The sequence below is a fragment of the Coenobita brevimanus genome, chromosome 63, assembly GCF_032717465.1.
Source record: "Coenobita brevimanus isolate Jiangsu-jjx chromosome 63, ASM3271746v2, whole genome shotgun sequence".
Classification (NCBI taxonomy): Eukaryota; Metazoa; Arthropoda; class Malacostraca; order Decapoda; family Coenobitidae; genus Coenobita; species Coenobita brevimanus.
In genome coordinates this window covers 25,196,807-25,221,553 of record NC_137016.1, presented here as the reverse complement: position 1 = coordinate 25,221,553, position 24,747 = coordinate 25,196,807, and the positions used below count along the sequence as shown (strand labels likewise).

General features: G+C 42.6%; 1 protein-coding gene across 1 annotated transcript in view; it reads right to left on the bottom strand.

Moving 5' to 3' along the window:
• arr (low-density lipoprotein receptor-related protein 6) overlaps positions 1-24,747 on the bottom strand; it is an 801,354-nt gene that overhangs the window by 419,970 nt on the left and 356,637 nt on the right. The window contains exon 12 of the mRNA XM_080275999.1: positions 8,295-8,462. Within this exon, the coding sequence (XP_080132125.1) occupies positions 8,295-8,462 (168 nt within the window). The remainder of the gene's footprint in view (positions 1-8,294; positions 8,463-24,747) is intronic.

Sequence of the window (24,747 nt, the reverse complement as noted above, 5' to 3'; positions counted from 1 at the left end):
AGACAGTTCACCAGTGAGCACGTTAGCTTGCTAGAGTAGGGTGTACGCTAGACACTAAACTGCTAAGTTGCTAAACCGCTAAACCCCTTGACGGTATTGGCCAGTTGAGCTGAAAACAATCCCGTGAATGCTTTGTGTTCTTGAACTTGCATGTTTAAATATCTGCTGCATATATACACTCACAAAATGTCACAAAAGTAACTGACCTAATTAGGGTTACTGTATTTCCATACGTGACGAAAATCTGTTTTGATGACTTGGCAGTTTCACTAGCCAGTATCTCTCCAGTATGATTGCTTTGCTCGTTAGTGAATGGATGGCAAGCAAAGTGGTCATGATTGCCTTTCAGAAGGTTAGTAGACAGTTCACCAGTGATCATGTACGTTAGCTTGCTGGAATAGTGCGCATGCTAAACTGTTAAATTGCTAAACCACTAAATATCTTCACGATGTTAGCCAGTTGAGCTGTAAGCAAACCCGCGAAAGTTTTATGTGTTTCTGATCTCGGGTGTTTCTTAAATCTGCTGCATATACACACTAGTGTATATTATTTTTTAAAATAAAATCAAGTCTGCATACTGTAGAAAACACCTGTGGTTGCTAAGCATTGAGATGATCATCTTTATAAGAGTTTCTTCTCAGTGAAGCCTAACTAACCTGCCTTAGTCTAACGTGCAGGACGCATGGGGATATTTTAAGGTAACTTTGAGACAAAAGAGTGCGTCTTATATGCCGTGAAATACGGTATGTACGAAGGAGCTAGGGCTACGGTGCAAGTGGATGGTGAGCCGAGTGGATGGTGTTTGCTAATGATACAGTATTGTTGAGTGAAGATGAATGGGAGCTGCAAGGTTTGGTGATTGAATATGGGACAGTGTGTAGGAGGAGGAAGCTGAAAGTTAATGTAAACAAAAGTAAAGTTATGGTGTTCGAGAGGAATGAAATCACAGAATGTACAGTGAGGTTGGATGGTGAGGATATGGAGAGTGTGAGTGCATTCAAATACTTGGGTAGTGTGATGAGTAAGGATGGAACTTTGGGCGATGAAGTGCATGAAAGGGTACAGAAGGGAAGGAAGGTTGTTGGTTCACTGAAAGCAGTGATGAGAAATAGGGAGGTGAGTATGGAAGTTAAGAAGTCACTGCATGATAGTATTGTGATCCTTACCCTGACGTACGGAAGCGAGGCCTGGACCTTGCAAGAGAGGAACAAGTCAAGAGTGAGAGCAGTGGAAATGAGTTACTTGAGAGGAGTGTGTGGAGTGACTTAGAGGGACAGGTTGACGAATGAAGAAGTGAAGGAATGTTGTGGGGTGGATGTGGATGTGGCTGAGAAAATTAGGAGAAATACACTGAGGTGGTTTGGACATGTGGAGAGAATGGGGAATGAAAGACTGACTAAGAGGGTGTATGTAGGTGAGCTGGAGGGAGGGAGAGGGAGAGGTAGACCAAGGATGAGGTGGAGGGATGAAGTTCAGAGGTATATGAGGGAGGGGGGGGTGAGTTGGGGGGAGGGTAGTCAAATGGTGGGTGACAGAGCGACTTGGAGGCGTTTTATCTGCGGCCACTCTTTGCGGGATTAGGGTGTCGGGCTATAGATAAATAAATAGATAGTCTAGATTCCCTGCCAATCATTTCATAGCGTATATATTAGCGGCTGTCACCACGCTGACATTGGCAGCCCTTCACTGCCCCTAGGCAACTGCATTCAGTTTACTGTCGTCTTTCAAGGTGAAACACGTCGGATTCGCGCCTGTCCAATGCTGCTGCTTTTTAGTCCCATGCAAAGGGCCCTGTGACCTCTACCCCTACTAAACCTAGTGTGGAAAGGGGTAAAGGGCTAATTGACTGCTGTGGAACGTGAACTGGCTAATTTATCAATAATATGATGGACAGTGACTACGATCTTTCTGGTGACTAAAACAGTGCAAGTTGGAATGTAAATAATGTGTAAATAATGTGTAAAGAGCAAGTGAAAGCAATGAATGTAAATATAACTGAACAGTGGAAAATAGTTTTATAAGTTACTGTAAGTGACAGTGCATAACATAGTGTAAATAAAATCTCTATCTATCTATCTATGTACTGCCAGACGCCTCAATCCCGTTTGGGGTAGCCACAAACAAATCGCCTCCAAGTCGCCCTGTCCCCTGCCATTTCACTGCCCTGCTCCCAACTCACCCCCCCCCTCTCTCATATACCTCTCCACCCCATCCCTCCATCTCATCCTCGGCCTCCCCCTCCCTCTTCCCCCCTCCACCTCACTCACATACACTCTCTTCGTCAGTCTTTCACCCTCCATCCTCTCCACATGGCCAAACCACCTCAGTGTGTTCCTCATAACGCTTCCTATCACATTCACATCAACACCACAACGCTCCTTTATATCCTCATTCGTCAGCCTGTCTCTCCATGTGACTCCACAGGCTCCTCTTAAATAACTCATTTCCACTGCTCTCACTCTTGACTTCTGTCCTTCCAACAACGTCCAAGCTTCACTTCCATACGTTAGAGTTGGTATCACAATACTGTCATGTAGTAACTTTTTCACTTCCATGCTCACTTCCCTGCTTCTTATCACTGCTTTCAAAGAACAACCAACCTTTCTTCCCTGTTGTACCCTTTCAAGCACTTCACCCTCCAAACCCCCATCCTTACTCATCACACTACCCAAGTACTTAAACGTACTCACATTTTCCAATTCCTCACCATCCAACCTCGCTGTACATTCACTGACTTCACCTCTCTCAAAGACCATCACTTTACTCTTCCCTACATTCACCTTTAGATTCCGTTTCTTACACACTCTCCCAAACTCATCTACCAAGCCTTGCAGCTCCCCTTCGTCTTCATTCAACAACACAGTATCATCTGCAAACAACAGTACAGGGAGTTTCCAAACACTATCCTCTCTCACCAGGGCCATTCAAACATCCACTACCCTTCCTTGTACCTCTTTTATTACCCCATCCATGTACAGATTGAACAACCATGGAGACATGACACATCCCTGTTTCAAATCAACTTTCAAAGAGAAAAATTCATTTAGTTCACCATCCACACACACTGCAGCCTTCGCACCATCGTACATACTCTTCACAGCATTCAACAACTTCCCATCTACTCCATATATTCTTAACACTTTCCACAATCCTTGTCTATCCACCCTGTCATATGCTTTCTCCAAATCAATGAAAGCTGCATACAACTTCTTTCCCTTCTCTAGGAACTTTTCCACTAAAGATCTAAGAATGAATATCTGATCTACACAACCTCTTCCTTTCCTAAAGCCTCCCTGTTCTTCTCCAACTAATTTCTCTGTTCTTTCTCTAACTCTGTCAATAAGTATCCTACCATACACACTTCCTATTATACTAAGAAGACAAATGCCCCCATGATTACCACACACTTCTTTTTCCCCTTTTCCTTTGTACAAGGGAATAATTATACCTGACTTCCAATCCTCCGGGACTCTTACCTTCCTCCCAGGCCAATGTGCACATCTTCGACATCCATTCTACTACTATCTCTCCCCCATGCTTCAGCATTTCACCACACACTCCATCAATTCCTGGGGCTTTCCCCAATTTAACTTTCTTCATTGCTTCCACAACTTCTATCCTACTGATTTCTTCCTGTCTTCTCACCTCCCTCCTTCTCCCAGCCATTCCCCAGCCACTTATACTCGCATTACTTCCATCCTCTATGTTCAACAATTCCTTAAAGTGTTCTCTCCATCAGTTCAACTTTTCTCCCTTCTCCACTAGTAATCTACCATTTTTATCTTTCACTCCCCTGCTAACTTCACTTCCACCCTGTCTTACTCTTTTCACCTCTTTCCAGAACATTTTCTTACAGTCCCTCCACTTTACACTCAAATTCCTTCCAAATTCCTCATCCACTCTCTTCTTTCTCTTACTAATCTTTTCACTTCTCTCTTTCTTTCAACATATAAGTCTCTCTTCCGCCTCTCAACTTCTTCCACGCCCCTATTTCTCATCCATTCATTGTATGCTTTCTTCTTTTGTGCCACAGCCTGTCTCACCTCTTCAGTCCACCACGCTGTTCCTTGCACCCCCCTCTGTCTTCTCTTCCTTCCACACACCACATCACATGCTGCACATATTTCTTCTGTAAAGGTCCTACACACACCTTCCACATCTCCCATCTGCTCCAATTCATATTTGCCCAATCGTTCCTCCACTTCCCTCTTATACTCTGCCTTTTTCTCATCCTCTTGTAACCTTTCCACTCTCCTTGCAACTACTCCTTCCTCTCGTCTTTCCCTTCTTCTATTCCTCCATCTTACTTGAATCCTAATTCTGGCCACCACCAAGTAGTGGTCAGAGTGTCCACTCCCCCAACCTCTATCAGCTCTTGCATCCATTACACATCTTCGCATCCTTTCATCCACACACACATCATCAATCATTGCCTTCCTTTGATTCAGTTCACCACCCACCCTTCTCATCATTTGCCATGTATACCTGTGGATCATTTTATGCCTGAAGAGGGTATTGGCTATCACCAACCCATTCCCAGCAGAAATGTCCACTAAAGCACTCCCATTCTCATCTATCTCAGCAGGTACACCCCACTCACCAACTATTCCATCCACCTTCACATTTCCAACTTTACCATTAATATCACCGATCAAAAACACTCTCTCATTCCTTCCAAACTTTTCCATGCACACTTCTACATTTGTCCAGAACTCTTCTCTCACTCTTCTAGCACGATCTTGCGTTGGCCCACATTTGTATTCCAACTTTCAACTTTACCCACACAATCCTTGACCAACCTGATCCATACTGTCTTATGCTCTCCCATTCTCATCTATCTCAGAAATGTAAATAATGTAAATAAAATAGAGAATGTAAATAGAAATGTAAATACGTAGTAATATAAGAATACTGTACTAATATATATACTAGGAGTAATGAAAGTGAAAGTTTCACTCTAGCATGTATGAATACTGGGAGTTATGAAAGTAAAAGTGACAGATTCGTTCTCCACGCTAGTATACAGGACGAGAAAGTGAATGCTACGTATTTTACTGAAAGAGAAATTGAATGCCTACAGTGACAATAAACTACTAGTACTGAAGGAAACTTATGGATAAAGACCGCAGATATATATATAAGTGTTATATAGTAATAGGAATATAAACTGTGTGTGTTTTTATGAATAATAAATGACAGAATACTAGCGGGGAACGAGCACAAGTGGGAAGCTCGTACGCGCTCGTAATTTTCAGTGCTTTCACGGTGTCTTTTTTTGGAGTATGGATTCCAAACTATTTGAAAATCATAGGATAGTGTTTCTAGTGATAATATCAGGCTGTGGTAATCATATTACGGGGTGTCGGGAAGTGCAAAGTGGAGGCTTCGTTACCCAACTTCAGAAGTCTCAAGTCCTACGGTACTCGACGAAGGCTCAACAAACATCCAAGGAGAAAGCTGAAGGTATGTGCCATATGCATATGTAATTATAATATTCTAGCACTAATAACTGATTTTTGAAAAATATTCTTACAAAGTCTGTCGGAGCATGAATATCCTAGCGGGACACGCAAGGAGCGCCAAAACAACCTGGCGGTTTAGGGGTTAACCACATTCTGTAGCTTCACATAAACATATCCAATACAGTCAATCTGGGCAATGTCATGTTAAAAATGGGTGTCAAATCCCTGATCATGCACTTCATCTCACAATATTCATACAGCCAGCTTGATCTCTTGTCAGTCCCCAAGCCTCACCGACTTCCATACCTCTCTTCCTCACACACACATCCACCATATGCTTCTGCCTTCTCCTTGGCCTACCTTGCCTCCTTCCTCCTTCAAATTCTCTCAGATATACCTTTTTCACCACTCAATTGTTATCCATTCTCTCCACATGACCATACCATCTCAGTACACTATCTTCGATTCTGGTGTCCACAGACTTCCTCACTTCACATTGTTCATGAATCACATTATTTCGTACCCTATCCACTCTCTGTACATCACATACATTCCTTAGCAGTTCCATCTCCACTGCTCTTACTCTTGACTTTTCATTTTCACGCCACACCATAGTTGCACATCTGTATGTTAAAGTTGGCATGAACACTCCTTCATGTAAGCCTCATGCAGCTGCAACACTCAAGACTCTGTCTCTTATCAAGGCATTCATAGCACTTGCTACATCACTACAATTACGACTTATATTCCTGTAAATGATAATACATGTATCTGTATTCAACTCATGAATAACTGATCTAGTTAGGGAGGTGAAATGAGGCAGGGTCAATTAAATGAAACCCTGGGGAGGGGTTGGGGGTGTTATGGGAGAGAAACAAGGGGTACTGGTAGAGGGAGAGGAGGGAACGGGGAGGGAAGGAGATGGCAAGGTGGTGGAGAGGGAGTGTACTGGGAGCACTGTATTAATGATGGTTATACAAGTGTTGTATACATGGTGACGAGTAATGTCTCCTAACCATCACAGTGATGACTTATTCGTGTTACTAACATTTATATCCAAGCCATGGATAACACTTCATAGTGATGGAGAAGAAAAAGAAGCTCATTTAACACTTTTATATTTGATTACTTTCCACACACTACGTACAGATATACGATTTTCAGCATTAGCGACAAAACATGGATGATGGCAGAACGTGACTGGGAAGAGAAGAGACGGATGGGGAGAGAGTACAGGAAGGGAAGTGATTTAACTTGTAAAACAAAACCGTATACTCATGAAACATGCACTGTCAGTTTCTATGTTTGTTTAGTGTGTAACTGACATCATAATTAATGTTTTCTTGCAACTTCACCTTTAGGACTGCAAATGTTCTATAATATTTCATACGATAATTGCTGGCAACATCAGTCCAGTCCAAATAGTCCTGTATGTCTGTGTCCATAACAAAGAATCTTCATACTCCAGTTTCATACATTTCACAATAACATTATTATCCCACCTACTGCAATTCAATACTATCATTAGGGAACGTGTTCTTAACTTATCTCTGAACACATTTCTTTAATATTCACCATTTAAACCATACCTGTAAACTCTACTTCATACAGTGTTCCCAGATCAACAGGTTTGTATTACACACACTGAGAAGGACGAACTTCTGCTGTCGACTATACAGTACAGCCCCCTAGTACGTGCCTATATGGGCGGCAGAGGACGTTGTGTACTAGGAATTCGCGTAGTGAATACATAAACTTAAAGGAAAAATTACAAATGGGCAGCACCCCCATTCATGGGCAACCCTTGAGATGCCTTTCAGACCTAAGTATTGTACTATACATGGAAACTATCTAGGACATATTACCTAATATAAAGTAAACCAACAAGATTATAGCTTTACTAGGTAAATCAACAAGGATATGGCTAAACTAAACCAACAAGAATATGGCTGCTCACCTTTACCCGTTATTGCTTCTTGGGGGGGCAATGTCACGTACTCGGGGTAACCCCGGATTTGGGCTACTCTTTGCTGCCCGTCTCGCTTACAAGGAGTTCAATTCGTGTACTAATAAAAAATACACTAAAATATAAAAAAAATAGGTTCTCGCGCACAAGGGGGATCATGTACTCGGAACTCGCGTACTGTGGGGATGTACTGTACAGTAATTATAAAGCCATGTGTGAAAGCTATGCCTGTGAGATGGAATCAGGATTCTCAGGGCTTGATTTCTGCCTCTGTTATTATTGCTTAACCCTAGTCTGCCAGGCTTTGCAGACTTGTTACCCACAGGTAAGCAACTGCTTCTATGGGATTGTCCTATTGGTACAGCATATTATGTATACTGTGCAGGGATCCAACAACTCCTTGTGGTTGAAAACACCTTGTCAGGGTCAGGACAGGAGATCTTCCCCCATGGTGAGGTACAGGGAAATATGAGGTAGTTTGGTTCTCAGGTGGATGTCACGGCTGCTTAGCTCTCTCTAGGATGGAAAGCACCACCAAGTGTACACTCCTTGTTAACACCTGCCTGGGGGCTTGAATGGTAACTGAATGAGTGGGATGCCCACTTCATTAGCATGCTGTCGATTAGTTCTGCCACTATTTTTTTTTTTTTCTTCTTTTCTTTCTGGGCTGCATGTCATACTATCTAAAGGTTGGGAAAAAAAGGTGGGATGATGACTGTGATGATAATGAACATACCTTGCAATGATTTTAATTCTTTGAAAGTGTCCATATGTCCTAAACAAATACTCACCACAGCTATTCCATTCGAGTCTATATGAATGACACCTGCATGGAGTGTCTGATAACCAACACAAATGGTACTTACCAATAGGGCAGCCACAGGTATAGTTGGATGGGCGGTTGAGACAGAGATGGGAGCAACCTCCATTATTATAGTGGCAAGGGTTGTGGTGGCCTTGCAATTGCTCCATACTCACTGCTTTCAAACCCATCAAATCTGGTAGCTGCTCCACTATCACACTACGCTCAGTACCTGCATTAGAAATTGCACTTGAACTCACTTTACCACAATATTATACCCAGTATAACAATAACAGCTTACATTATGTACTAAATCTTGATAGAGGTATCACATGCCTGATGATAATCTGATTAACAATACAATTTGCATTAACATTAAACATTTTTTATACCTCTCTCAATTAAAGTTTTGTACTAACAATACTGTAGCCTGCAGGGAAGAAAAGAAAAAAAAATCATGGTGATGAACATCCATATGCCAGATGTGCATTCTTAATCTTGATACACCCAAGTTCAGAATACTGTATGAATATTCATACAATGTGAAACCCCTGGCATTTCAAATACTCATTTCACTGTTCACTTTGATAATATAGGCTACAGCATTACTGCATGTGATGGCTTTTGTCAACTAATGGCAACTCTTCATGCTCCTCAATTTCTAGCAGCTACTCTGATCACTTCCTTATCCCCGAGGTCACACACTATGACCTCAACCAAAGACTTTTTTGGTAAGCCTCTTACAACTCTACCCTAAACATTCACATCTCTCATCCTCCCTACACAGGTGTCATCCTCCACCCTATCCACTTGCCCAAACCATCTCAATCTATGCCTTCCCATCACAATGCTAATACAATCAAGTCTCATTCTTGCTCTCAACTTTTCATTTGCAATCCTAACTCTCCTAGGATTGTCAATCAAGGTCACACTATACATCCATCTAATCACTCTCATCTCTGTATGTCTGACATATGGATGTCCTCTTCCTTTACTGCCAAAGTTTCACTACAATACAGCACTACACTCCTCACACATGCTGCATACAGGGACCCCTTACCACAGAGGGAGAGTCCTCTCACTGTCAGCAGAGGCAACAACATCCTAAACTTCTTCCAGTCACTCCTTACCCTTGCTACAGAGCTAGCTCAAGCATGTATCATGTCCCCTAAACAACAGAAGTCCTCCACAAACTCAAGAAACTCTCCAGCATGATTAATCCTTTCTCTCCTCTCAACTTTTTTATGCTCTCCAATACTGTATATACAGCACACTCAAAATCAGCTTTACTTCACAGCCTACCTCTGATACCACTACATCTATTTTGCCACTTATCAAAAACAATGCACAAAATAGAGTTATTTCCTACAACCCTGTTCCAAACTTATGTCCAAACTTCTCCTGCTTTAACAGTACTGCCACCTGCCCTAGATACCATCATTTTTGTTTTATTCACGATTTCTATCAAACCTTTGTACCCTATTCAATCTTTCCACTTCCTTAATCATTTCACCACTACCCTCTCATTCTCCATGATCAGCACCAAGTCATCAGCATGTAACATCTGCCATGGGAATCCAGTTCTGACATCACGTGAGACCTTCATGTACCACGATAAACAACAGGGGCTTAACCCCTTCTTGTGACGTTCCTTTTAAAAGGACCAATCAACAGACTGCGGCGGTCCTTGTAAAATCCACAGTTCTGTTTCAAAAGTCGCACACAGTATTCTGTCACAAGTACTATGTGTATTTATCTGCCCATGCTTGGGGTTGCCAGTTCATCAATTTAGCTTCCTGCTGACTGCATTCTTCACACAACTGAGGCTAGTTTGCTTTCAAAAGTCATGGCGTCAGGAGGTGGTTCACCGCGATAGCCCCAACCCTCCACATCATGTGGTATGGGCAAGAACAAAGGTGCCAGAGTTCAAAGGAGACAGAAACGAATAATACTCACATATATACCTCTCTCAATTAAGTAGGAAAGTAGGAAAGAGACAAAGTACTAAACAAAGTGCCACACAAAAACACAAAAAATTACATTGCTTCCACTTACCTCTACGGCAACGAAGAAGCATCTAGATGTTCACTAAAATGCTACTAGGTAAGAAGAAAGAGTTAACTGTGTTGTGCATGTATCATTATTCTTATTTCTTGTGAATTAATATAAACATTTTTTAACAGAACATTGGTGGCTTTTGGGTCGCCTTCCGCACCAAGGGCATCACTTTCATTGCCTTCGCCACAGTCAAGGGGTTAAAACTGATCACTGATACAGTCCAACATTCAGAGAAGGTCCATCATTCAATCCTTCATTCACTCATGTTATGTATGCCAATAAATTATATACTTCAGTATACAGTATTTCTATGTACAGTATCTATCTATCTATTGCCAAACGCCTTAATCCCATATACGGGGTGGCCACAAACAAATAGCCTCCACGTCACCCTGTCCCCCGCCATTTCACTGCCCTATTCCCAACTCACATCCCCCTCTCTCACATACCTCTCCACTCCATCCCTCCATCTCATCGTTGGCCTTCCCCTTCCTCTCTCCCCCTCCACCTCACTCACATACACGCTCCTCATCAGCCTATCATTCTCCATCCTCTCCATATGGCCAAACCACCTCAATATGTTTCTCCTAACGCTTCCTATCACATCCACACCACAATGCTCCTTCACATCCTCATTTGTCAGTCTGTCTCTGCCTGTGACTCCACAGGTTCCCCTTAAATAACTCATTTCCACTGCTCTCACTCCTGACTTGTGCCACTCCAACAACGTCCAAGCTTCACTTCCATACGTTAGAGCTGGTATCGCGATGCTGTCATGTAATAACTTTTTCACTTCCATGCTCACTTCCTTGTTTCTTATCACTGATTTCAAGGAAGCAACAACCTTTCTTCCCTGCTGCACCCTTTCAAGCATTTCACCCTCCAAACTTCCATCCTTACTCATCACACTACCCAAGTAGTTAAACATACTCACATTTTCCATTTCCTCATCATCCAACCTCACTGTACATTCACTGATGTCACCTCTCTCAAAGACCATCACTGTACTCTTCCCTACATTCATCTTTAGATTCCATTTCTTAGACACTCTCCCAAACTCATCCACAGAGCCTTGCAACTCCCCTTCGTCTTCACTTAACAACAGTGTATCATCTGCAAACAACATTAGAGGGAGTTTCCAAACACTATCCTCTCTCATTAGGGCCACTCCAACATCCACTCCCCTACCTACTATCTCATTTATAACTCCATCCACATACAGATTGAAAAACCATGGAGACATGACATATCCCTATTTGAACCCAACCTATAAATAGAAAAACTCACTCAGTTCACTATCCACACACACTGCAGCCTTACCATCCTCATACATACTCTTCACTGCATTCAACAACTTCCCATTTACTCCACATATTCCTAATATCCTTCACAATCCTTGCCGATCCATCCTGTCATATGAGGCGCTCCAAGCCAGAGGGGCGAACGTGCATTTTGCTTATTTGCTTTGACATCTAATTACCAAACTGTAATATACTTTAAACATGTCATGTGTACCACCATTTTAATTCTTGGCTAGCACTTTCAAGCTAAATAATAAAATGCATATAAGAATAATTTTACCATTGTATAATTAGCCATGTCAAAGTTTAACGACTATCTATCTATCTATTGCCAGACGCCATAATCCCGTAAAGGGTGGCCATTTGACTTTGAGTTCCTTGTTTTATGGGGAGGGGCACTAACCCTCCACCAACCCACTTGTTGACATGCAGGGAGCACGAATGGGTTGGTTATATGGTTACCACCCAGCATTGTAAATGGTTTCCTGACTTACAGGAAACCATTTCGCTTGTCACTCAATGTAAAGCCACCTGTAAAGGAAAGAAAAGCAATAAGAAGTGGCAGGAAAGATGGCAGAAACAGGAAGAGAGGAGGGCAGGCACAGAAAAGGAATGATAAAGGCTAAGGAAGAAATAGGCAGCACTACATCAAGTGAGTGGATGATGGTCACTGACAACTAATCGCTGAAAATAAGCAAAATGCATAGTCACCCCTCTGGCTCGGAGCACCTCACATGCTTTCTCCAAATCCACGAAGGCCGCATACAACTTTTTCCCTTCTCTACAAACTTTTCCACTAAAGATCTAACAATGAATATCTGATCTACACAACCTCTTCCCTTCCTAAAGCCTCCCTGTTCTACTCCAACTAATTCCTCTGTTATTTCTCTAACTCTGTCACTAAGAAGACAAATGCCCCTATGATTACCACACACTTCTTTTTCCCTTCTCCCTTTGTAAAAGGGAATAATTATACCTGACTTCCAATCCTCCGGGACTTTACCTTCCTCCCAGGCCAATCTGAACATCTTCCACATCCATTCTACTACTATCTCTCCCCCATGCTTCAGCATTTCACCACACACTCCATCAATTCCTGGGGCTTTCCCCATTTTGACTATCTTCATTGCTTCCATAACTTCCATTCTACTGATTTGTTCCTGTCACCTCCTTCCTCCTCCCAGCCATTCCCCAGCCACTTATACTCACACTACTTTCATTCTCTATGTTCAACAATTCTCTAAAGTGTACTCTCCATCCGCTCACTTTTTCTCCCTTCTCCACTAGTAATCTACCATTTATCTTTCAATCTCCAACTAACTTCATTGCCACCCTGTCTACCTTTCTTAACCTCTTTCCAGAACATTTTCTTACTTCGCTCCACTTTACACTCAAATTCCTTCAAAATTCCTCACCCACTCTCTTTTTACTCTCTCTTCCTAATCTTTTCACATCTCTTCCTTTCTACATATAACTCTCTCTTCCGCATCTCAACTTCTTCCACGTCCCTATTTCTCATCCATTCATTATATGCTTTTTCTATTGTGCCACAGCCTGTCTCACCTCTTCATTCCACCATGCTGTTCTTTGCACCCCCTTTCGTCTTCTCTTCACCCCACACACAACATCACATGCTGCACATATTACATCTGTGAATATCTTGCACACATCGTCCACATCCTCCAACTGCTCTAATTCATATTTACCCAATTGTTCCTCCATTTCTCTCTTATATTCTGCCCTTTTCTCATCCTATTGTAACCTTTCCACTCTCCTTACAAATACTCCTTACTCCCATCCTTCCCTTCTTCTATTTCTCCATCTTACTTGGACCTTGATTCTGACCACAACCAAGTGGTGGTCAGAAAGTCCACTCCCCCAATCTCAATATGCTCTTGCATCCACTACACATCTTCACATCCTTTCATCCGCACACACATAATCAATCATTGCCTTCCTTTCATTCAGAACACCATCCACCCTTCTCATCACAAACCATGTATACTTGTGGATCATTTTGTGCCTGAAGAGGGTATTGGCTATCACGTACCCCCTCCTGGCATAAACGTCCACTAAAGCACTGCCATTCTCATCTATCTCACCAGGCACATCCCACTCACCAACTACTCCATCCACCTTCACATACCCTAGTCTACCACTCTCATCACAAATCAAAAACACTCTCTCATTCCTTGCAATCTTTTCCATGCACACTTCCACATTTGTCCAGAACTCTTCTCTCACTCTCCTTGAACGATCTTGCATTGGCGCATACATGCACACAATTGCCCACATTTGTAGTCCAACATTCAGTCTTACCCACACAATCCTTGAGCCAACTGATCCATACTCTCTTATATTCTCCTTCCATCTGTTACTCACAACGATAAACACTCCTCCTTTCGCCCTCTCATTCTCACCTACTCCTGCACATATACAGTACCTGTCATAAGCTTTCAACAAATCCATGAAGGCCGCATAAAACTTCTTTCCCTTCTCTAAAAAAATTTCCACTAAAGATCAAAGAATGACTATCTGATCTACACAACCTCTTCCCTTGCTAAAGCCTCCCTGTTCTTCTCTAACTAATTCCTCAGTTATTTCCCTAACTCTGTCAATAAGTATCCTACCATATACTTTTCCTATTACACTAAGAAGACAAATGCCTCTATGATTATCACACACTTCTTTTTCCCCTTTCCCTTTCTACACGGGAATAAACATACCTGACATCCAATCCTACGGGACTTTACCTTCTTTCCAGGCCAATCCGAATATCTTCCACACCCATTCTACTACTATCCCCCATGCTTCAGCATTTCACCACACACTCCATCAATTCCTGGGCTATCCCAGTTTTAACTTTCTTCATTGCTTCCACAACTTCCATCCTGCTGATTTCTTCCTGTCTTCTCACTTCCCTCCTTCTCCCAGCCATTCCCGTCCCCCCCTACCCTGGGGGTAGAGGGGTTTTCAAGAATACTCCCCCAGTATCCCTGCTTGTCGTAAAAGGCGACTAAAAGGGTTGGCGGAGGGTTAGTGCCCCTCCCCGGAAAACAACTAACTAAAAAAACAAACAAGAAGCCTCGGACAAGGACTGACCAAACGATGACGACCCAGGACCGGACAAAGGACTTGGTAATGAGTACATGGAATGTAAGAGGAGCAAATGATGAGGTGAAAGAGAGATAGATTGTCCAGGTGCTTGAGGGTGCGAAAGTGGATGTATGTGGAATAACTGAAACAAAATGGAGAGGAGAAAGTGTGAGAGAATGGGAGTATGGATGGGGTATATGTGCAGGAGTAGGTGAGAATGAGAGGGCAAAGGAAGGAGTATGTATAGTTGTGAGTAAAAGATGGAAGAGGAACATAAGACAGTATGGATCAGTTGGGTCAAGGATTGTGTGGGTAAAGTTGAAAGTTGGAATACAAATGTGGGCGATTGTGTGTGTGTATGCGCCAACGCAAGATCGTGCTAGAAGAGTGAGAGAAGAGTTCCGGACAAATGTGGAAGTGTGCATGGAAAAGTTTGGAAGGAATGAGAGAGTGTTTTTGATTGGTGATATGAATGGTAAAGTTGGGAATGTGAAGGTGGATGGAATAGTTGGTGAGTGGGGTGTGCCTGCTGAGATAGATGAGAATGGCAGTGCGTTAGTGGACATTTGTGCTGGGAGGGGGTTGGTGATAGCCAATACCCTCTTCAGGCATAAAATGATCCACAGGTATACATGGCGAGTGGTGAGAAGGGTGGGTGGTGAACTGACTGAAAGGAAGGCAATGATTGATTATGTGTGTGTGGATGAAAGGATGCGAAGATGTGTAAAGGATGCAAGAGTGTATAGAGGTTGGGGGAGTAGACTTTCTGACCACTACTTGGTGGTGGCCAGAATTAGAATGCAAGTAAGAAGGAGGAATAGAAGAAGAGAAAGACGAGAGGAAGGAGTACAGTAATCCCGCATTTTTTGCGGATTTTTTGTCTACGGTTTTGCCCTCTCGCGGATTTTCTTAGCATTAATAAGTTCAACTAAAATATCCTTGAATATATAGAAAAAAAAAAAAAATTGAAATTCCCGCAACTTCCAATTGTAGTGCGGTAAACTCACGCCACCCTCTGTCCCTTTCCCGCGCGGCCCCTCTGCCAGTGTTACCATATCTAGCATAATTTTATTCTTTTAGCATAATTTTGATAAAATTTTCGAGTCTGGAATATTTTTTAGCATATTAGAAGTTTTAGCATCATTCTAGTATAATTTAGAATGGAATGGAATATTTTTGGAATAATTTTATAAAAGCTACAAATCAGAGAGAGAGAGAGAGAGAGAGAGAGAGAGAGAGAGACGAATAAGGTAAGAAGATGTAAGGTTTGAATAGTTGGTTACTTTCAGTTTGGGCTTGGTTGGGTTGGATTAGGTTGGGTTGGATTAGGTTAGGTTAGGTTTTAGGTTAGGTTAGGTTTTAGGTTAGGTTCGGTTAGGTTTGGTTAGGATAAGTTTGAGCTTTGTATTTTACCCATGAAACCTAGGTTTTTCCGATGGATTTTGGTATGATTCATTCGATTTTCAGCTTCATTTCAGTCGGAAATGACCATTTTCTGTGTTTCCCCCCCTCCCTATAACCCCCGATTCCCCAAAGCTCCCCCATTGTTGCAGGGGGATGGGGGGGTCATATCTCAAAATCTGGTTATTTCCGACGGAAATGATGCTCAAAATCGAATGAATCACATCAAAATCCATCAGAAAAACGTAAGTTTCGTGGGAAAAAGCAGTATGGGCAGAAAACCGATATTTACCCTCTTACTGTATGTAGGTTCATTTTAATATTTTCATAGTAAACAGTACATAATTAATATGTAGCATGAATATGTATAGAATTTTATTATTTAGCTTCAAGTTAGCATAATTCATTTTTTACTTGGAACAAATTTGCTCAATCTAGCATAATTTTTTCACTGCCCTAGCATAATTTCGTTGTTTGGATATGGCAACACTGCTCTCTGCCCCACATTCTTCAGTCCATGCCTGATTGCCTCACGTGTTTGGTGTTCTTGTAACTGCACTATGATACGAGCCTCTTGCCTCCCACTTGCTTTCCACATGGCCCCAGGACGTAAGCCAGCCTCACCAAAGGCTAATAATACAATTAGTAAACACTCCAAAGTGACAAAACGATCAAGAAAAGTTATGACCTTAGCAGAGAAAATTGTGTTACTGGACAAGCTAAGAAGCGACCGTGCGAGTGTTTGCTATCACCAGTTAATGCATCTTTTCATTTTGTACTGTTTTGTGAATAAATGTGTAGATAATTGTGTATTACAGTACGGTGTTTACGTTTTTCCTTCATAATGGAGTATGTGCTTTCAATCTTGTAAGAAGGTATTTCGGGATGAGTATGGAGGTTTCGGGACAATTCGCAGTCACAACAAACACAAGATAATTCGCCTTCATTAATGAAGATAGCTATGGGTGACGCTAGAATATAATTCAAAGGCGACTACAGCGAGGAAGAAACAAGTTAATTATTGACTAAAGGTGCAACTAGTAAATAATATCCAGAACCTACGCTACTGAACATAGACTTTGCTGGATCCCGGATCCCCCTGAAATATAGTTATTAAAGTATTGATTAATTAATAATAAGTATATTTATAAAAGTATTGATTAGTATATTTATAAAATGGCGGGGAATCGTCCAGGGTGAGAATTGTTCTGAAGGGGAATCGTCCATGTTTTGACGGGGAATTGTCTGACGGCGAATTGTCTCGCAATCAGTATGGACATGGACTGTGTGATGGGCAGCATGGTGGACACAAGTGCAAGATTCAATTGTTAATAGAGTATTCGCGGATTTAAATTTTCGCGGGGGTTACAAGAACGTAACTACCGCGAAACATGCGGGATTACTGTAGTTGCAAGGAGAGTGGAAAGGTTACAAGAGGATGAGAAAAAAGCAGAGTATAAGAGACAAGTGGAGGAACGATTGGGCAAATATGAATTGGAGCAGATGGGAGACGTGGAAGGTGTGTGTAAGAAACTACAGAAGAAATATGTGCAGCATGTGATGTGGTGTGTGGAAGGAAGAGAAGACGGAGGGGGGTGCAAGGAACAGCGTGGTGGACTGAAGAGGTGAAACAGGCTGTGGCACAAAAGAAGAAAGCATACAATGAACGGATGAGAAATAGGGGCGTGGAAGAAGTTGAGTGGAGGAAGAGAGAGAGATATGTGGAAAGAAAGAGAGAGGTGAAAAGATTAGTAAGAGAGAGTAAGAAGAGAGTGGATGAGGAATTTGGAAGGAATTTGAGTGTAAAGTGGAGGGACTGTAAGAAAATGTTCTGGAGAGAAGTGAAAAGAGTAAGACAGGGTGGAAGTGAAGTTAGCAGGGGAGTGAAAGATAAAAATGGTAGATTACTAGTGGAGAAGGGAGAAAAAGTGAGCAGATGGAGAGAACACTTTAAGGAATTGTTGAATGTAGAGGATGGAAGTAATGCGAGTATAAGTGGCTGGGGAATGGCTGGGAGAAGGAGGGAGTTGAGAAGACAGGAAGAAATCAGTAGGATAGAAGTTGTGGAAGCAATGAAGAAAGTTAAATCGGATAAAGCCCCAGGAATTGATGGAGTGTGTGGTGAAATGCTGAAGCATGGAGGAGAGATATTAGTAGAATGGATGTCGAAGATGTGCAGATTGGCCTGGGAGGAAGGCAGAGTCCCGGAGGATTGGAAGTCAGGTATAATTATTCCCTTGTACAAAGGAAAAGGGGAAAAGGAAGTGTGTGGTAATCATAGGGGCATTTGTCTTCTTAGTAAAATAGGAAAAGTGTATGGTAGGATACTTATAGACAGAGTTAGAGAAAGAACAGAGAAATTAGTTGGAGAAGAACAGGGAGGCTTTAGGAAGGGAAGAGGTTGTGTAGATCAGATATTCATTCTTATATCTTTAGTGGGAAAGTTTCTAGAGAAGGGAAAGAAGTTGTATGCGGCTTTCATGGATTTGGAGAAAGCATATGACAGGGTGGATAGACAAGGATTGTGGAAAGTGTTAAGAATATATGGAGTAGATGGGAAGTTGTTGAATGCTGTGAAGAGTACGTACGATGGTGCGAAGGCTGCAGTGCGTGTGAATGGTAAACTAAGTGAATTTTTCTCTTTGAAAGTTGGTTTGAGACAGGGATGTGTCATGTCTCCATGGTTGTTCAATCTGTACATGGATGGGGTAATAAAAGAGGTACATGGTAGGGTAGTGGATGTTGGAGTGGCCCTGGTGAGAGAGGATAGTGTTTGGAAACTCTCTGTACTGTTGTTTGCAGATGATACTATGTTGTTGAGTGAAGACGAAGGGGAGCTGCAAGGCTTGGTGGATGAGCTTGAGAGAATGTGTAAGAAACGGAATCTAAAGGTGAATGTAGGGAAGAGTAAAGTGATGGTCTTTGAGAGAGGTGAAGTTAGTGAATGTACAGCGAGGTTGGATGGTGAGGAATTGGAAAATGTGAGTACGTTTAAGTACTTGGGTAGTGTGATGAGTAAGGATGGAGGTTTGGAGGGTGAAGTGCTTGAAAGGGTACAGCAGGGAAGAAAAGTTGCTAGTTCTTTGAAAGCTGTGATAAGAAACAGGGAAGTGAGCATGGAAGTGAAAAAGTTACTACATGACAGTATTGTGATACCAACTCTAACGTACGGAGGTGAAGCTTGGACATTGTTGGAAGGACACAAGTCAAGAGTGAGAGCAGTGGAAATGAGTTATTTAAGAGGAGCCTGTGGAGTCACGTGGAGAGACAGGCTGACGAATGAGGATATAAAGGAGCGTTGTGGTGTGGATGTAGATGTGATAGGAAGCGTTATGAGGAACACACTGAGGTGGTTTGGTCATGTGGAGACGATGGAGGGTGAAAGACTGACGAAGAGAGTGTATGTGAGTGAGGTGGAGGGGGGAAGAGGGAGGGGGAGGCCAAGGATGAGATGGAGGGATGGGGTGGAGAGGTATATGAGAGAGGGGGGTGTGAGTTGGGAGCAGGGCAGTGAAATGGCGGGGTACAGGGCGACTTGGAGGCGATTTGTTTGTGGCCACCCAAACGGGATTGAGGCGTCTGGCAATAGATAGATAGATAGATAGACTTTCATTCTCTATGCTCAACAATTCCTTAAAATGTTCTCTCCATCTGCTCACATTTTTCTCCCTTCTCCACTAGTAATCTACCATTTTTATCTTTCACTCCCCTAGTTACTTCATTGCCACCCTGTCTAACTCTCTTTACCTCTTTCCAGAACATTTTCTTACATTCCCCCCACCTTTCACTCAAATTCCTTCTGAATTCCTCATCCTTTCTCTTCTCTCTCTTATTAATCTTTTCACCTCTCTCTTCTTTTCTACATACAACTCTCTCTTCCATTTTTTTATATCTTCCATGCCCCTATTTCTCATCCATTCATTATATGCATTCTTGTTTTGTGTCACAGTTGTCTCACCTCTTCACTCCACCATGCTGTTCCTTGCACCCCCTTTCGTCTTCTCTTCACCCCACACACAACATCACATGCTGCACATATTTCTTCTGTGAAGATCTTGCACACATCTTCCACATCACCCATCTGGTCCAATTTATACTTTCCCAATCGTTCCTCCAATTCTCTCTTATATTCTGCCTGTTTCTCATCCTCTTGTAACCTTTCTACTCTCATTGCATCTACTCCTTCCTCCCATCCTTCCCTTCTTCTATTTCTCCATTTTTCTTGGACCTTGATTCTGACCACAACTAAGTGGTGGTCAGAAAATCCACTCCTCCAACCTCTATATGCTCTTGCATCCATTACACATCTTTGCATCCTTTCATCCACACACACATGATCAATCATTGCCTTCCTTTCATTCAGTTCACCATCCACACTTCTCATCATTCACCATGTATACTTGTGGATCATTTTGCGCCCGAAGAGAGTATTGGCTATCATCAACCCCCTCCCGGCACAAATGTCCACTAAAGCACTGCCAATCTCATCTAACTCAGCAGACACATCCCACTGACCAACTACTTCATCCACCTTCACATACCCTAATTTACCATACATATCACCAATCAAAAACACTCTCTCATTCCTTTCAAACTTTTCCATGCACACTTCCACATTTGTCCAGAACTCTTCTCTCACTCTGCTTGCATGATATTGTGTTGGCGCATACAAGCACACAATCGCCCACATTTGTAGTCCAACTTGCAACCTTACCCACACAATCCTTGATGCAACCGATCCATACTCTCTTATATTCTCCTTCCATCTGTTACCCACAACAATACACACTCCTCCTTTCGCCCTCTCCTTCTCATCTACTACTGACATATACCCCATCCATAATCCCATTCACTCACACTCTCTCCTCTCCATGTTGATTCAGTTAATTCACACACATTCACTTTTGTACCCTCAAGCACTTGGACAATCTCTCTTTCTTTCACCTCATCATTTGCACCCCTTACATTCCTCATGGCCGACATTAAAATTTCTTCGGCTGATGTATCTTCTGCCATCACTGGCCTCAATACTAACAAGGCATATGGGCCTGATGGGGTCCCTCCTGTTGTCCTCAAGAACTGTTCTTCTGTGCTTACACCCTGCCTAGGTAAACTCTTTTGCCTTTGTCTGTCTACTTGTACATTTCCTGCTTGATGGAAGTTTGCTCTCATTCAGCCAGTCCCAAAGAAGGGTGACCATTCCCAACCCTCTATCGTCCAATGGCTTTAACATCCTGTGTTTTGAAAAGTTTTTGAGTCTATTCTTAACAGAAAAATTTTAAAGCATCTTTTCTATTACAACCTTCTTTCTGATCGTCAGTATGGGTTCCATCAGGGACGCTCCACTGGCGATCTTCTCACCTGCCTTTCAGATTCCTGGTCATCCTCCTTTCGGGACTTTGGCGAAAGCTTTGCCATTGCACTTGACATCTCAAAGGCTTTCGATCGAGTCTGGCATAAATCTTTAATTTTCAAACTCCCCTCTTATGGTTTCTATCCTTCTATCTGTGCCTTCATCTATAGCTTCCTTTCTGGTCATTCTATAGCTGCTGTTGTAGATGGTTATCGATCTTCTCCTAGATCTATTAACAGTGGTGTTCCTCAGGGCTCTGTCCTATCACCAACTCTCTTCCTTCTATTGATCAATGATCTTCTAAGCTGTACATCTAACCCTATCCACTCGTACACTGATGACTCCACCCTTCACCTTTCCATTTGGTTCCCAAAACGTCCATCTCAGCAGTTACTTCAACAAACAAGAGAGGGATGAGGCTATGGCACACCTAATGCCTGACTTGGCTCGTATCTCTGACTGGGGTAAAAATAATCTTGTTTTTAATGCATCAAAGACTCAGTTTTTACACCTATCAACCCATCAAAATCTCCCACAGGAATACCAACTAATGTTTAATAATATCCAGCTCAATCCTGCATCATCCCTGAACATAATTGGGGTTTCATTCACATGGGACTTATCTTGGAAAGATCATATTGCGTCTCTTGTAAAATCTGCTTTCAAGAGATAGGTGTGCTAAGCCGACTCCGTGCCTTCTTTACTCCTGCACAGTTGTCGACTTTTTACAGGGGTTTTATCCACCCCTATGTGGAGTACAACTCTCATGTGTGGGGTGGCTCCCCACATACAGCTCTTCTCAATAGGGTGGAGTCAAAGACTTTTCGTCTCATCAGCTCTCCTCCCCTCACTGGCTCCCTTCAACCTTTGTCTCTTTGCTGCACTGTTGCCTCTTTATCTCTTTTCTTTAGCTACTTCAATGGTACTGCTCCTCTGAACTGTGTTTTTGCATCCCTCAGCCTCTACGACAGGCGCGTAGAACCTGACTAGCAACAAACTCTCATCCCTTTGCTGTCCAACTCTCTAATGCAAGAGTTAACCGTTACTCTCAGTCCTTCATTTATGCAACAGGTCATCTCTGGAACTGTCTCCCTCTGTCTGTATTTCCTACATCCTATGATCTCCCATCTTTCAAAAGCAGTGTGTCCAGCCATCTCAAAATGAATGGATCTTGAATTTGGCTCTCTTTTGTATTTTTTTCTTTCTTGGATGGAACGTTGATGCGGGCTCAGCCTTTGGTTCCTGCTTCCTCGCATAAAAAAAAAAAGTCAAAATCCGTATCATGCCCTTTGTTCGGTCCTTAGTCATCATCTTTTGGTCAGTCCTGGTCTTAGGCTTCTTGTTCTTATTTTTAGTTAGTTGTTTCCGGGAAGGGGCTCTAACCCTCCGCCAACCCACTTGCTGTCACACAGGGAACATGTGTCGGTTGGTTATAAGGTTACCACCCAGCATTGTAAATGCTTTCCTGGTTTACAGGAAATCATTTGGCGTGCCACTCAATGTAGAGCTACCCTAAAAACAGAGTACCACTACACTAAGTGAGTGGATGATGAGCGCCCCACCTACCACCAAACCTCTTTATATGATCCGATAATGAGATATCCACCTCACTATTAGGTTAAGGGATCGAATACCTTACTTGTTTATACAAACACAACTAAAGATCTTATACTCCTCTCTCCAAGTGTCCTTCACCAAGCATGGGTGTTCAAACTCCTGCAGTACAAATAAAGCTTTGTTAAGTACTGATAAATGTCTGGCTCAACCTACTCAGAGATGGCAAAGCAGATGGTATTCCTGTGTAAGACCCAGTGATTATATGCTTTCATTAAAAGGTATGTTGTGTGCAAGTTACTGCAATATGCTGGTACTGTATTGTTTATGAAGGCTCCAACATACTTTAACATGTTGGCCTTGGTCACCTAACAGCAGTTCACCATCCTGCTTGATCTTCGGCAGCCTCCCTATTCAGCCCCTTATCTTTGCGGTCATGTTCTATGATCTCATCCCTCATCTATTTTGGTCGCTCTCTTGCAATCCTTACCCTTGAATTCATACCTCTCACCTTCTGCACTCAAATGTCACTTTCCATCCTCTCAACACACCCAAACCATTTCAATCTACCCTTCCTCTGCACAACACTAATACATTCAAGTTCCATCCTTTCCCTCGACACATCAATCGCAATCCAAGAGTGAAAGCAGTGGAATTTGAGTTATCTGAGAGAATCAAGTGGAGTTCAATGAGAGAACAGAGTGACAAATGAGGAATGAAGGAACATTGTGGTGTGGATGTGGATGTGACAGAAAAGCATTAGGAGAAACACACTAAGGTGGTTTGGCCATGTGGAAAAGATGGAGAGCAAGAGACTAATGAGGAGAACGTATGTGTGTGAGGTGGAGTGGGGGAGAGGGAGAGGGAGCCGAGGATGAGATGGAGGGACGGAGTGGAGAGGCATATGAGTGAGGGTGGTCTGAATTACAAGGAGGGAAGTTAAATGACAGGAGACAGGGTGACATGGAGGCGATTTGCCTGTGGCCACCCCCTACGGGATTAAGGTATCTGGCAATTGACATATAGAGAGATTGACACCTCATATCTAGCCCTACACTAGGCAGCCACATATTCCTCTTTGTTACCACCCCTTCTCCATTTCCTGAAAAGCCTTCCTTTCTCTACTGCAGCCTCTACATCCTTATCCCACCACCATGTTATTCTCTGTGTCTGGGAGACCCCTGGTCCATCCACACACTGAATCGATAATGCTCAAGAGATTGTTCATGGGAGATCTTTACCGTTCATTAACACTTCTGTCAACCCCCCTCCGTTCAGCTACCATGCTACTCATCTCACCATAAAAGGCATCCCTTACTGCTAGGTTTCTCAGCTGCTTGGGTTTTCCATATTTTCTACCTACAGTGGAATCTCCTGAATTGTGAGATCCTAAATACAGGCAAACCCCGGTTTAACAATGCAATTGGTTAAGTAAAAATCAATTGCTAGGAGAGGTATCACATCTCAGGGCAGATTTAGCCCTTTTGCTGCGTTTCATGACTATAGACGTTCTGTGAATTGTTCCCTTTCACTGCGGAATATGACTGTAGTCGGCCTCTGACAATGGTTTGAACTGGCCGTGCGGTATTCCAGGCTCTCGCCAATGTTGGTATGGCAAGAGCATCCCAGCCCTCACACAGTGGCAAGTCAAAACATCATGTCAACAAATATGCCTGCCCAGCTGATCGAGTGCTTGGCCGAGTGTCACAATTTCTAGGAGGTTTACCAATATTTAGGTGAGTTATATGCAATGT